A 15885-nucleotide genomic window follows, 5' to 3' on the forward strand; every position below is an offset into this window, starting at 1 on the left:
CAGATTTTTTTTTCTTACTTCTTTCTTCTCTAATAAAGCTGACCAGGCATTACAAGAGACTCCTCTGTGGGCAGTTCTGAAAGGATCCCTCATCGGCCTGCCAAAGAGGACAGCGGCCCTTTGATCTAGTCGTCCTTCTATACATGTGTGTGCACGAGTGCGTGTGTACGAGGGGCAAAGTGTGTTTTCTCATCTGGCCTCTGCAGAATCGGTTCACTCTAAGCATGCCCTGACCTCTTCCAAGTCAAACCGATCTTTGCATTGTCCAGACAACCTGGCATAATGCACCATGGCAACTGTTCCATTTAACAGGCTCTGTATATCTTAGTACTGCAAGTCTAATCATGCGGAGTACCTCATGTGTCACTCATATTAGCACCATAACAAAGCATACTGCCTTTCTATTAAGTGTATTTGTGTACCAATAAAATTTGCATTACACTGTTGTTCAGCAACTAGCTAATTATGCATGGTTTGTATGTTGGACTTCTTGTATCAAAGGTCGCTCAGCGTGAACAGCCATGCAGAGAGAGAGAAAAAAAAAAGGCCTCTGGAGTGACAGGGGACCGGCCTTGCTGTCAGCCGAGGTCAGTCGTATCTTCCCTATCTGTTTAGAACAACCATTCAAAACAAGCTCTACATGTGTCTGCACACTATCACCCTCATGCATCCCCGCCTCCAAAATCCCCTTCCTCCACTTCCTGCTCAGCAGACGTGCCTAACATTCTAGAGAAGCCAGCGTACATTCCTCACATGCTTCAGCTGCATAAAGAAATGGTCAACAGACATGTCACAAGGGCATCGGTCCTTCTTTCTCAAATGCAGGACAAGCTTGTGTGTCTGAGAGTCCTAGTCATTGTCCTTTCACATATGTGCTTGGAAGTTAGGTCACTTGCAGAATGAGCAGCCCGGGTTTTGAGTGGCACTCTCGAGAGTATGAGAGCTGGAGGCTATCTCAAGTGACCGCTGCTGAGCTGTCTCACATGGGATGTAGAGGCATTACCTTAAGAAGAGCATCAAGGCATCTTTGGCCCACTGCATCGTTTGATCTCCCTACACAGGCTCATGTATGCTTCATCCGAGACATTGTTTTTAATGCACATCCCAATTAACTTCCATGAATTTTTATATAGCCAATCATGTAATGCCATCCTAACAAAATCAATCCTGCACACCAGCAAGGAAGTTTAAGAATCACCACAGGTTGTAAAGTGTGTGTGATTGCGAACTCAAAAACATGAGGCCATTTTTAGCTTACGGGAGCTCTCCATATGTCAAACTTTAGTGCCAACAATTGTTCATCAAACATCTTTACCAGACGCACATTTCAGCCACCCCTGCCTCCTCTTCCAACAATCGTAGCAATACTGGTGAAGAAAAAGGGGGCTTCCTGAGCTTCGGCGGAGCAGCACGTTAACTCAGCTTGGCAAGCAGTAAGTGTGACAGTAGTTGTGCTGGATGCCAATAGGACAGGCATTGCGCAGCATCTCAATGACTTAAACTCACAGAGTCCACAGAGGGGGTTTATGGTCCTCCCAGGCCATACCGCTCCCACCGCTATTCTCCATCCAACCACAAAGGCATTCAGGCTTTTCATTTGGATGATAATGGGCCAAAAGCCGGAAAGGGCCCCTTATGTCTGCACACCATAAGTTGTGCTGAATGCCTTTGTGGCAGTGTCATGCATGTCCATGGGAGCAAAGTGGGCTGCTTCAGGCCAACAAAGACAGTTAAAGCCGGAAGAAATGAAAAATAAATACGTTGATTGATCAGAGGAAGTTCCTGAGGCAAGGTAAATTTAGACAAGTGCTAACAACCTCTGCATCACAATCACGGCTCATTGTGACCAATGAGCAAACAAAGTCAGAGTAGGAAATATTAAATAACATCCATCCAAAGTAGAGATGCAGCAATTAGTCATCCCGGTATTGGAAATGGACAATTTCTCCCATTCCTCTGATCAGTAATCATCAAGTCAGTTACTGAACAATGTGATTTTTTATTTTTTATTTTGTGCATCCATCTCCCACCAAAAGCCAAACGTGTGTACTTTGATGCACTTTCGAGTTTTAATACAAATCAGATAAAGGTTAGGTACATGAGCTTTGATGAATAAACTGTGAATTTTGTAATTCCTTCATTTCCTGTTTGATTCAAAACTCCTGCCTCCAAGAAGGAAACTGTAACTGTAATAATCTGAATCAGAAAGTCACATTTCTACAAGAACAAACAAGAATGGAAATCAGCATTAGCTGCCAAAAACTTGATGAGTGCATCTCTAATCTAAAGTAACATAGCATGTATCTTGCCAGAGAAGCACTGTTTGTAGAGCAACAGCACTTGAGAAATCAACAGAATGATGTGTACCTCAATTAGGCCTAGATACAGGTTAACAACCAGTTATAAACACTGCAGAATTAATTGTCATAATAAGAATGCATCCTCAACAGGTTTTGGTGCGAGCAGAAACACAATATGTAAAAATTTACCTGCATAAAAACGTAACAGGGAACCAATTTCTGTGTTGAGTCCTTCCTCTTGAACTCTCCAAGGGTCCTTAAATCCAAGCTTAAACAGAAATTCATTCTGGATCTGCAGAGGCCTCTCATCTGGACTAAGCCTCCTCACAGCCTCACCATGCAGCTGAACATACAGTGTGGAGCTGGTATCACTACAATCTCCATTTTGGAGTGCTGTCGGCTCCTGTTTCACAGCATCTTGACCACAGTCTTGAATGCCAGGTGTAATATCTGTTGAGCAGAATCTTGACAATGAGCCGCCACTACTGCTGGGTGGCAGGCTGCCCAAACTGTGTGAGTTCAGTCTGCTGTCAGGGCCCACGTTTTTCGTCATGTCATCTAAATGCCCCATGCTGCACTGCGTGTAGCTCGCAGTGACAGCTGAGATGCCATTGCTGTGGTCAATGCCTGAGCCAGACACTGGACAGTCGAGCTCCAGCTCGTCTGAGGAACTTCCATACATGTCGTGGCCCTCTGTGGCACTGTCAAACGAGGGGCTGAGGATGGATGCTTCTGTTCCCAGGATCATGTCATCACTCAGGGAGTCTCTGTGCTCACTGAGCCGGGCCCCTGAGCTCAGGTCATCAAACGCACTGCTCTCCACATCTGAGCCAGAGTTTAATCCGTAGCTGTCCACGCCATTCCTATGCTCCGAATCGTCATCATTATGGATATCCATATTGGAGTTCAGGTCTGACAGCGAGCAGGTTATGTTATCCTGTGACTCTGATTCGGGGGTGAAAAGTTTCCCATCAACTTCCTGTTGCTTTTGCCTGTCATCTGCATTCTCCATAAGCAGCAGCCTCAATCTGTCACCGGGGTGCCCACTCACTTCTGCAGATCCTAAGGAAGTCTGCTGGTTGCACTTTCTTAGTGACCCGTCTTTCGCATGAAAGGAATCGTCATTAAATTCACACTTCACATTGCAGTTGCCATTTTGGTCAGTCTTGGAGGTATCTTTACAAAATATGCGCATCACCGAGCTCGACTTGCTGCAGAGTTTACTCAAACGGAGCGCCACCTCGCCGGCTGTGTTGTCCATAGTGCAAAGGACTGGCCTGGGATATGAGGACGTCAGCCTGTCGTGTACGTGAATGCAGCCCCGGTGCAAATCCGCTCTCACCCACTCGCGATCCGCTGGCTGCAGCTGCAGGTTCAGGCGGTGCTTCAGCAGGGTCTTCCTGTCCAGGCTCCGGGTGTGAAGGGACGCGGAGGATAGGGCCGAGCTCATCTTCGCAGTGACAGCTGAGCTGGCGGCGGTAGTTGTTGCTGCAGCTGCGGCAGAGAGGTTCCTCTTCAAGCGCCGCCGTCTCAACAGGAGGGAGCTGGAGTTACTGGACGAGCCCCGGCCATTAGACGCCACGGCCCGGTTTGACGCACTAGTCACCGGCATGGAGGCGGAATGAGATAGGCTATTCCCGTTCTTAGTCTCAGCGCGGGAGGGTGCCGACCGTCTACCGCCATCATCCGCTGGAGTCCCCCGGGCGACAGACGGCCCGCCGGACTTCTTCATTAACTTGGTCGCGCCTCCATCTGACGGCGCATCCTCGGCGACAGCCTGCACACTTTCCATCTCTGTCAGAGAAAAGTACCCCCCACTCTCAATAAATAGCGGTGCGCAGTGGGTTATTCCTGAAACCCCCTACATTTAAAAGCCTTAAAATGTCCCCGACGTGATAAATGTCCGCCAAATAGGCGGCGTTGCCGAGTTATGCCCTTAGTTGTCATTCACTTCTCGCCGTCTTTTCCCCGTCGAAGTGCTCTCCGCGGTTCCAAAAAAACATTTTACCCGATTAAATTCGCTGGGAAGAGGCAGGGCGCTAAGGGGGCAGATCGGGGCGGAGACGTGACTGTACCGTGCGTCCCAAAATACAGTGCTAGAATATGAAATGAACGTCGGCAGACCTCCTACGCAAATACTGGCTGATATATATTCATGAGGAGGGCACAAGATGGGGTCGCTAACAACAACGCAGGGAATTCTGGGAAATGTGTTCGCCACAATAAGAGTTCTACTGAGGGAAAATATGCAAGAAATACGTTTCCCATAATTCCTTTGTTCTGTTTCAGTTGAGCAGGGCGGTGAACTGAGGAGAGGCGTAAACATAGCTCCTATAAATGTTTGGCATTAGCCTGAGGCAGTCGCATGCTATAGTTTTCTTTACTTGTTGCGTGAACTCTGTTTGCAATGAATATGAAAGCATAATTTGCCGACAGTGAACTGCTATCTAAGCTATTCAAAAAAACGCACCCATATTTTCTAATAATTCAACAAAAACAGCCTGTTTATTTCATTGTATTGCAAATAATTGACATTCGAATCCATGGCTAAAATAAACTTGGTTGTATATCTTGTTATTTGCGACTAGTGGTGTCGAGTGAAACTACTTCGGCACCATCTCATCAGGACGCCATTTCACAAGGCCACGGCTCAGATACGCTCTCATCTTGTTGTATTTGTTGCCATCTAGTGGAGAGGATATTGTATTTTTCCCGCTCTAAATTCAGCAAGAAAAAAGCTGAAGCACAATTTCAAAAATAGTTTTTTTAGTGTTGTTTGTATTGGTGCATTTGTATAACTTGCTTAGCTGAAGAAACATGATAAAAACACCACTTTTTAGCCCGTTTTCTGTGCCACCATATAAGATTAAAAAGTACCATAATTAATTTCAGAGTAGTTAAAAATACCCAGAGATTATTACATTTGTGCCCTTTTATTGTCTCACTGTACTATTTAACTAATTAAATTATTGTATGATTTAAGATTTTCAGGCTGGGAAATGAAAAGATCTTCCATTTGGAACACATAATTTTGACCTGTTGTAATTTGTTAGGGTTAAAGACTTACAGTTCACATAATGCTTCACTATCTTGCAGAGTGAGAGACCAGTAACTTGGCAATCTAGTTATTGCAGTGTCTTGAAACAGTATTCACACATCCCCTGAATTAAAAAAAAATGTGGCAATTTATGCTATGGATCAACACAAAGTTATACATAATTTTGATAGAGAAGCAAAACAATTTATGTTTTTCATTCAAAACCCCCTCTGAAAGAACTTCTTCCAGACTCCCCTGTACTTGGATTCACTCATCTTGACCCTGCAGCCCTGATCAGATTCCATATCCCTGCTGAAAAGCACATTCCCTACAGCATGACACTACCACCATCAGTTCACCATGAGCGTGTTTGCAATGGATTTAAGTGAAATGCAAATGTCACAATTTTCACATCAATTGTAAAAACATAAACTAAACATTTGCACTATTTCCTCCACTTAACTATGCACTATTTTCCACATACAATCTAAATGCTGTATATTGAAGTTTTAACTCAGTGGTTGCAACAAGCAAAATGCAGAAGTGGTAAAAATAATTTAGCAAGGCATTATTTATAGCAAATAGTTTAACCTCCCATTATAACATTGTTAATGTCCATAAGAAAAAGATATTAAAGCTTTGTTTTGACACCTGATGTGTTGTAATTGTCCCCTACCACATCTCTGGAATGCCTCAGCTTTAAGTTGATGAATAATTCTTTGAAATGCAAGCAATGTCTAATGCCAATGTGTTAATACCCTCCTTAGTTGGTAACAATTATCAATGTTTATTAATAAATATCCCAAGTTATCTTTTTTTTAAGTTATTTTAGAAAAAGCCCATTTTACTCTAAAAAATCTGATATGCCATAATACAGACACCCTTCTGATTTGAAAGATTCCTCACTTAATTTTTCCAATTAGAATCAGTAATTCACCATTTCAAGCGTTTTTACTCCTTTACTGATGCAAATATCAAATCTGGGTCATTTGGTTTATGTCACTCATCAATATTGGGATTAATGGAATATGCAATTAGTATGCAAGTTGCTTTTTGGAAATTAGCATTAGTATGCAAATAATGTATTACATATTTCAAAAGTACTCAGTCTCAAAGGAAAAAAAAAAGTACATTCAAATGCCTAAAAGTCAAGGCTTTTAAATATGTTAAAATGACAAGTCAAACTATTTAAGTGCATTCAGAAATAGAATTTTATTGGCATGATGTGTTCCTTACATGGTATTCTGCATTTCAGGAATTAAAAAACAAAAACAAAAAAAAGACTACTTTGAGTCACACCGCCAACTTGTTAAAGGAAACCGATTATTGCTGATATCATGTTCCTTGATTCCAGCAAAATGCCAAACCTCATGCTTGATCCACTGGCTCTGGTCGTGTTATAGCAATTTCAAAATACTGCATGTTCATTTCTATAACGCTCCATTTTTCTGAATCTGCGAATATTTTTTTCTTTTAAAAAAGGGGACCAACTACAGTTCTGCAGAAAGTGAATTCAACATAAAACACCGCATGTGTGTGTGTGTAATCCAATCAGGATTGTTTTCCACTAAGTGGTATGGAAAAAAGAGTGATGACTGGAACAACACCCCTTTTCTGGCATATAAAACACATGCAGAACAAAGAAATGTAACGTTTTTCATCCCCAGATGCCATCAGTTCACCCAACACTGCTTAGGTTTTTAAAATAATACAGAACCCATGTTCCTTTACAGAGATGAATCACAATAGGAACAGCTTCTAATCTCTGCAGCTGATGAAAATTTCTTTTGCAACTTTTAAAGTAATACAGCATAAAAAAATAAAAATAAAAAAATAAGCAAAAAGCATAAGTCTTGAAATACTGGTATAGGGATCAGTTATCAGGAAAAAAAAAACTTACAAATTTGAAAAAAAAAAAAAAATAAAAATAAAATGAGCTGAACTCTTAACAGTACATAAGCAGTAAAAGGTCTTCAAAAATAGTCACTCAGAACATGATAAAGTCAGAGCCCGTTAAATACAGTGTGCATCACAAGCCATGACACTTTCATTGCACCTTGTCCGAACGTGTTGGTAAAGCTATCCAGGCAGATTTTACGTGGTCCTTTAAGGAAAAATGGCTCCGCAAAAACTCTGAAGCAAACATCCATATAAAACAAACTGTTAGACCCTGAAGACAGAAGCGTGTCTGCACAGACAAAAAAAAACAAAACAAAAAAAAAAAACATACAAATGGTGGGGGGAGAATTCATCTGAACCTCCTCTCTACAAAGGGTATTGCTTTGTTAAAAGCTTCAGGGACATACCGCAAGTATAAAATTAAAGTGTATATTACAGTGCACATTTCGAGCCAGGAATAAACATATATAAGCAAACACACGTAAAAATAATAATAATAAAAGAGAAATGTGGCAAGCAATCACTTAATACTCTCTTCAAAGCACTGGAATGCATACAGACATTTAAATTAGGTGTTCATGGTTGAAGTGCTTCTATTAAAAACATTAAAATTGACCAACTTAAAAAAAAAAAAAAAAACAAGATTGTGTACACTAAAAATCAGAAAATTTCTGTGAGCTGCAAATTTAACTGTAAAATGCATAAGACATTAATAAAAGTCATCTAAACATTTTTTTTTAATTCCTTAATTTTAACCTTCTTTCTTGAGTATCAACAAAATATACATCTGGAGAGAGTCTGGCAATTGTCCAGACTCTCAAATTCACAGTTAGCAATTAGATGTCTGCATTGCTGGTTACAGTTAGAATTGCACATCTAGAGGAGCGGGATCAGGATTACATTGGACTCACAACTCCAGAGGGCGCTGTAGTCTGGGAAAAGCAGAAAGAAAAAAAAGAAAAAAGAAAAAAAATTGCACATGATTCTAATGCTGGAGGCTTTTCCTCCTTTATGTTTCTTTCTAAAATCCCAGCAGGAACAGTAAAGATGGAGTCTCTTCTCACTTAATCAGCTGGGAACAATTAACTCTCCATCCTCACTCAAGATTGTGCACAAGAGCTAAAAAGAGTTCATAGTGACAGCCTAATGGAGAGGAGGGGATTAAAAACATGTCCACTGAGACAAGTCCACTGGTGTTGTGGTGTTGTTGAACCCAAGTAGGTTTTTGCTGCATGTGTCAATCAACTGCAAACAAGGACTCTTCGGCTGTCCAGTCTCCACACCACTGAGCGCCAGCCGGAGAGCTCAGCGGAGAGGTTTAAGAGACAGTTGAACGAGCCCCTTACAGGGGCAATGTGCATTACCTAGAGTTGTTCTTGTGCTACTATAAGGGACTGAACAGTGGCTGTCAGCATCTTGGTGTGCAGCGCTGACTCAGATGTGTAAATCCTGAAAAGGCATTTCAGAATACATGGCCTTATTGAAGAGACGGGCACTGTTTTACTGTCCAGCACTTAAGGTTCTCCAGAGGAGCAGACTGGATTGCTTGCGACAGTTGTGGTCTACTAAGGTCTGTGAAACCTGTAAAAAACAAATAAATAAATGTTTTAGCTGTTTTATTAAAACTATGCTCAAATTCATTACCCAAAAAACTACAAACATCAACACAAAGCAGAAAAAGTGAATAAGTGAAGTGGATGCAAGTCCAGTTAAAGTGGACGGAGAACATCAGTTAACAGGAAGTCTTGACAGCTTATCGGATTTAGGACTGGACTTTAACTGGGCACCTTTGTAACACTTTATCCTTTGATCTAATCCATTCCATTGTTGCTCTTCTGTTAGAGGCAGCAAAAGACCACAGCCATATTCGTTTTCTTCCAAGGTTGCCCTGCATTTATCTTCAGCCATCTCTCAGTCGTCTTTATTTGGCTTTTCTGTCCCTGCTGAAATAATAATTAAAAAAAAAAAAAAAAAGCGTCCCTATAGACAGGCTCAGATCTGGTTGGTCTCGTCTGATAAGCACAACATTTTCCACATTTTCTGTATCCCCTACATGGATTGTGGTAATCTGCTTCCTTCTTACCACTGTTCCAAAAAGGTCAGATTTGTGAAGTTCAAACAGTTTCTCCCATCTGAGCTATAGATCTGCAAGGGCCCTCCAGACTAACCCTTAGGTGTTTCTCTGATTAACGCCCTCCTTGACTGGGCAGCAGGTTTTGGTGGACAGCTATAACTTAGTGGGTTTGCAGTAGGGATCCAATCTTTCTATTTTCAGACAATGGAACAAACATGGCTGTGTGAGACATCCAAAGCTTATTAGATGGTTTTGTAAATAAATCCAGCATCAAACAGCCTTACAAACTCCAACACACTTTCACAAAATACTATACTGAGATTACATTACACACAAGGAATGTACCTCTGCAAGATACTGTAACAATAGGGGTACAATAATGTAAGGAAAGTCGGATGCAAAATTAATTTCTCTAATTACCTGGTTAAATGACGACTTGACTCATGGACTTCCATCTCGTTGCTCTTAAAATCATTGAGTTCCTTCCTGATTGCTGCCTGTAGACATGAAACAAGATTCAGAAATGTAGCAACAGCTTTTCAGAAAAAAAAAAAAAAAAATCCTGCTGTCTCTAAGCCATGTACTCCAACACTTTTTTGTGCACTTCATGCATTATTTATACTTCACTCAAGGCCATGAACAATTCCACTGAGTTCTCTTTCCACACCATAAGACCCGCATATTTTCCCTCTGCAGACAATCATGAGCCCTAATATGATAAGCAGTCCTCTTCTGGTCCAATTATGCCTCTATGAATAAATTTAGGAAATTCAACATGCCTAAAAAACACCCTTTACAATAGCCACGACAATTCATTCACACACACACACACACGATTCATTGGCATGTCATGTTCTCTCTCCTTTCCTATTTTTAACAGTGGCTAAGACAAATGGGCCTCAGTGTTATATAATAAGTATAGGTTTGTTAAACAGCAAGTCATAGATTACTAATTACAAGTTTCTTAACACTTTGATCAACTTATACTTTGTCAATTACATTTAATAAGAATTATTAATGGTGCCAATACATGCAGCTTTTTATAATCAATTAACGTCAAATGTATTTTTTTAGTACAATTTCAGGTGCAAAATGATGGTCCTACACTAGAGTCTTTTCAGTCCTACACTATATATATATATATATATATATATATATATATATATATATATATATATATATATATATATATATATATATATATATATATTTTTTTTTTTTTTTTTACCCAGGGGTTTTGCATGTGGAGATGGAATCATATCTGTAAACTCAGTCAATTTTTAATTCAAGTCACCCAAACTAGAAATGCCTGTGTGTGCAGGTTTATAAAATACAGTTTACTTTTTGGTCTTATTTTGATGACTCTGAGTTCTGCTTCTAAACATCAAATTTATGCTAAGGAATTGTGGTTCTTAGACAAAGGCATAAAAGCAAACATCGAAGCTAGGTTTCAGCAGTAGTAGTAGTAGTAGTTCAGGAGTGGTTTCGGTATGCTTGTTAATTAGGCAAGTCACATCAGCCCTCACCCTCTGAGAAGTTTCGAATCCAGCTCACATACCGAGCACCGTGTTACTGCGTCAGGAGTCCATGTCCGCTGAATTTACTGCCTTTATGAGATACGTCTTCAGCAGCGGAAAAGTTCAGGACATAAATCGGTTTGCCAGGGGGACTTTAAATCCAATTTAAAATGTTACGTGCGACGGCAATCCAGCAAGGTGATGTTATTGCTTTACTATTTAACATGACTCAGGGGGACATCTTCAGCCTCAGGGAGCAAGTACTGAGGACAGCAGAACAAAAACGCTCTACCCAATGAAAGAAAAAGGAGAGGAAAACGTCAGCAGAACGGCACCACGGTTAGGGGTCCCGAGGCGTGGTTTATCCAATTATTCTCTTATGTAAGGGACTTGGTTGCGTAATAGAAATGCTGATTCCCTATGATGTTCTTGAGAGTTCCTCAGGTGTGACCTGGGGTGCTCTGAGTCACGAGTCAGCAAACTAGAAGACGGCAGAAGATGAGCTCAGCACAAGTCTGGCTCTCATTAAAAGTCAGCGGCGTAGATCGGTGGACAGTCAGCAGCAGCACCGCTTCAGGATGTTTACTCGCAATCAGAAATAAAACAGCTGAAGTGGAACATGACGCTACAAGACAGAAGAAACACCAAATCTAGCTGAGTCATGGTTCGCCCGTGTCAGGGGTTACGTCATGTGAAGCAGCCATGAGGAAGCTCAACGTCAATTTGAACAGACAATGAAATTTAGGTCCAAAAAAAAAAAAAAATTAAAGATTACATCAGTTTAATTAAAATAGTCAAAGTAGTACTAGCCTTATCAGCTGCCGTGAGTCGGGTCCAGGGTTTGTCGGCTCGCCGGTCATAGTCCTGGGCGTCCGAGACCTCTACATAGTCACTGAATCTGATAAGAATTTTGGCTTGTCTCAGCTCCTCTACAGTGGGCCTCTGGCTCAACTGGAACAGGAGGGAAAAAAAAAAAAAACATGTTATGAAACAGAAAAAAACGTAAATCTGTTGGATTAGATGGACCTCAAGACTTTTTTATATAATCAAGCACACAAAAGGAAGACTTGCAAATTAGGTGCTTTCCATGTAAACATATTGGAGAACAGTTCTGGATCAGAGTTCTACAAGTCATGGCATCTGGAGAAGAGCTTCAAATTTTAGATCCTGTGCATCATCTTTAGAAAACATCCATTTGAAAAGCTCTCTAATCATCTTAAACAATCAGGTATTTAAGAAATATAATTTGGTTAATAAAAGATTGGGATACTTCAGCGAAAGCGGATGATGCTTCATTTATAAACCAATAAACTTGTAAAAAATTACATTATAAACATTGCAACATTTACAGTATTCTTCAGCATGGTAATCAACATCTTTTACCAGAGAAATAATGACCGCTTGTGGTCCGTTACTGTACTCAAACCGATGTAAAAATGCATCTTTCCATTCAAAAGTCTGCAAATAATAACACACTTCACTGAAAAGATTTATCCAAGTCAACTTAAACTTTCAAAATGATCATCCTAAGAATTCAGCCCCAAGATTCCCAGAAGTTTTAATGCAGAACAGGAACCTGTGTTTTTAGAAATCAGGTTTCTGGTGAAATCCCCTTCAGAATAAGGCATTAATTTTTTTTTTTTAATTATTTAGAATATTAGAACTACATGCTGACTAAGGTAACAAGAACTCTAACTCAAAGGGAAATTTCAGCCTCAAGTTTAGCCGTTTTTCCAACTAAAGAATCTGTGTACTTTTATGACCGTGACAAATTCTCAATAGTATTTAGAACCTGAACTGCGACTGGTCCATTCTAACAGATATGCATAATAATTTGATCAAAACCATTTCAGTTTAGTTCTGACTGCATGTTTTCAGTTGTTGTCCCGCTGGCAGCTGAACACCTGCCCCAGTCTCAGGTCTTTTTGCAGTCCTTAAAGCGATGTCTTTCAAGACTGGCCTGTGTTTACCTCCCGTCATGTTCTAATTAATCCTGACCAGCTTCCCCGTCTCTGCTGGGGAAAAAAAACAGTCCCCAAATCCTTAAGGGCAGCCACCACCATGTCTCATTGCAGAGAGAGTTTTTCACCAACGTACTTTGCATGCCAGTCAGACAGACTAATGTTAGTCCACTTTAAAGGACGCTGTATTTTTTTTCACTCTTACTGCTTCACTTTCCTTTCACGGTTCTGAAGGAGTAAAGTGTTCACACCACCAGTTAGGAGTGTTTTTCTTCCCAACTCTTGTTTGCAAAGAAGAATTCAGAGTTATTCTTCACTATATAATACTAAATTAACCATAAAAGTATAATTATGCTCCAGTTTAATATCTCACTGACTTAATTCAAACACTTTCTTACAGTAGATATTTCATTTATTAGATACCATGTTTGGTATTTAGATTTTCTTAAAAAAAAAAAAAAGCCAACTGATTAATATTCCTTTAACTTGGTTTTATGGTTGGTTTTACTTGGGTTTACTTCCATGCATATCAGCTGAACAACATTAGAAATTCTACTCCAGTGCAGTGTGTCTGCTGCTGAGCAGAAAGTGTTACTGTATAAACAACATTGAGGGGAACAACACCTCCCTATGGGGTCAAAATATTTGGACGCCAACATGCTGAAGGAGCAAGGGCAGCAAGGACACGAAGCTCTTCTGTTAAAAAGCTAAAAAAAGAAAAACACACACACACACAGACAATGCCAGCCCTGTAAAAGACTTTTTTTTTTCAGTGTTCTAGTGTTTATTTACCCTGACCTCTCTTTTGCTCCCTTCAGTGGTTTGAACAGCAAGTGTGAGTTTGCACCTTCGGAGCCATTTTGGACTCACCTTTCGTGTCAGCCTTCGTTTTATTTCCCTCTTTTCCTCCATCTCCTCCTGCTCATTGCGAGCTGCAGAGATTGAGAAGAGTGGCGGGTTTACTTTACAGCAGGCAGATGCAAACAAAAAAAAAAAAAGCAGGCCCTTTGTGGGATTTTAATAAAACTGTTGAAGCGATAAAAACACTATTTACACAAAGTGGCACTTTGACTGGAAAACACTTCTTAATGCTTTAAACAGTTCAGTTATTGACCGTATTGCTGTTTGACTTGGGTTTGGGGGAGTCAATTATTGCTTTGTTCCTTTCAAGTCCTCTGTGTTTTTTACGGGGCCCCGTGGTTTTAATTTAGCGAGCGGTCCACTTTCTGCGTTTGAACGGTAGATTTTCCACCATATCGCATGCACAAAAACCAAACACAGGAGGCAGTTACAGAAATGACAGTCAACAAGAATCCTCCTGGAACCCTGTTTGCAAAAGCTCCGCCAGTCAAACATGTACTGGTGCTCAACATGTATGCACTGCTGTCGACGCTTCTGTATCGTCGATGGCTCCTTACTAAAACAGAGGGGGGGGAAAAAAGCCGCTTGTTTAACCTTGGTGTTGGTGTGTGTGCAGAAGCGATGGATTTATCACTCATTTGTGCTTTCCTTCTGTGCTCTGCCTATCACACAGGAGCCTCTGGGAAAGCAGGAACTGCTGGTAAGCTCGTCTTTGATGTGAGAGCGGCAAAGTCCCAGGCAACAGAGCTGCTTCTCTCTGATACGGTGTACGCCTGAACTAAGACACAGGTCTCTGCAGACACGAGTTTCTCAGGGAGTCCTGCTGCATGCCTGCTTCACGAGAAAACGACTGACCAAGGAGGAACAAAGCAGCAAATGTATGCCAACCGTATGACCATGTCAAACTGCTGAACTGTATGAAAAATGGGGTTCCAAAGTAAACGTCGACACCATTTTATTTTTTATGAAACTAAAACACTTCGTACAGTTGGGGGAAAATTCTAACACTTACGTTTGAGGATGTTCCTTTGTTCTAGCTCCTCTGCTGTTGGTCTCTGGCTCAAGCGCCTGACAAGAAACACATGCACTGTCAGAACATTACCCATTGGAAAAGCTAAGGCAAAAAAAAAAAAAAAAAAAGTGCACAAAATGGCAAAAGCTTTCATCCACTTTGCAATGGTCATGTAATGATTACATTTTGAAAATATTCAGGTGAATTTGGATTTATATATAGAAGACACTGGTAAAAGCAGCCCAGTGGCTTTAAAACTGATATTCGACTGTCCTGCAAAACCTTTTGTTTCCCCTCCTTGAACTTTGTAACCACAAGCTTCACAAGGATGTTTTAATATTCCTACAAAAAAAAATCACATATTTGTGAAGCAGAACAAAATCAGTTTTCAAAATCTGCTACAAATATTAATTTGAAGACTGAGACATGCATTTGTATTCAAGCTCCCCTTCTTCTAATATCTATAAATAAAATCCAGTGCAACCAGTTGTCTAAAGGTGTCACTATGGTAATAGATGCGAGTATTTTAATATCAGCATAACTACAGATGTTCTTTGAAGACTTCAAATGTTTGTTAGAGATGCTTATTAACATGGAGATCAAAGAACACAGTAGACAATGATAAAGTTATGGATTTGTTTAAAAAGTGGCTCGGGATTAAAAATGAGATAAAATGAAATCCTGAAACAAAAGTTTCATTTTAACCTTCCAACACTATAATAACCCAAACATAAAGTCAGATCAAATTGTATCCATTTGCTAGAATGGCCTAGTCAAAGACCATACCAAAATCCAACTGAGAATCTGTGACAAGACTTTCAAACATTTGCTTACAGATGCTCTCCATCCCATCCGACTTCGATTAATCTACTATGTAAACAAAAGGACATAAATAACTGCATGCACTAGTTTCTTTTACTTCACAATTATTTTCTACTTTATGTTGGCCCATCGCATACAAGAAAATGAGTTAAAAAATACATACAATTTTGTGGTTGGAATCTGACAATATGTGATGGTGAAGTTCAAGACCTTTGTTCTCTTTTGGTCTCAAACAAGCAGCACATTAAAAAGCTGATGTCAGACTGGTTCAAAACTGCAAACATCTTGATTTTCATAATCTCTCAGTGTAAGGCAAAAGCAACACATTGCAAAACTAAGTTCAGTAGAGGAAAAAAAAAATAGAAAAAGCCTCCCATAAACAGTGGCAGAGCAGACAGCCAG

At 40.4% G+C, this 15885-nt stretch overlaps 2 protein-coding genes across 3 annotated transcripts in view; both read right to left on the bottom strand.

Annotated features, from left to right (window-relative positions):
* The window catches only part of phlpp1 (PH domain and leucine rich repeat protein phosphatase 1), a 50707-nt gene extending 46310 nt beyond the window's left edge, over positions 1–4397 (bottom strand). The window contains exon 1 of the mRNA XM_015000510.2: positions 2490–4397. Coding sequence (XP_014855996.2) covers positions 2490–4092 — 1603 coding nt within the window. The 5' untranslated portion in view covers positions 4093–4397. The remainder of the gene's footprint in view (positions 1–2489) is intronic.
* Positions 4398–6530: 2133 nt separating this feature from the next.
* LOC106925931 (phosphatase and actin regulator 1) overlaps positions 6531–15885 on the bottom strand; it is a 35412-nt gene continuing 26057 nt past the window's right edge. The window contains exons 8-12 of one of the 2 annotated variants that reach the window (XM_015000514.2): positions 14662–14717; positions 13659–13720; positions 11638–11778; positions 9731–9807; positions 6531–8817 (exon numbers count right to left, since the gene is read on the bottom strand). In XM_015000514.2, the coding sequence (XP_014856000.2) occupies positions 8802–8817; positions 9731–9807; positions 11638–11778; positions 13659–13720; positions 14662–14717 (352 nt within the window). In that variant the 3' untranslated portion in view covers positions 6531–8801. The remainder of the gene's footprint in view (positions 8818–9730; positions 9808–11637; positions 11779–13658; positions 13721–14661; positions 14718–15885) is intronic. The other variant, XM_015000512.2, reaches the window with a different exon arrangement.

This window comes from Poecilia mexicana, unplaced genomic scaffold, assembly GCF_051168715.1.
Source record: "Poecilia mexicana isolate PSO_F unplaced genomic scaffold, ASM5116871v1 scaffold_17, whole genome shotgun sequence".
Lineage (NCBI taxonomy): Eukaryota > Metazoa > Chordata > Actinopteri > Cyprinodontiformes > Poeciliidae > Poecilia > Poecilia mexicana.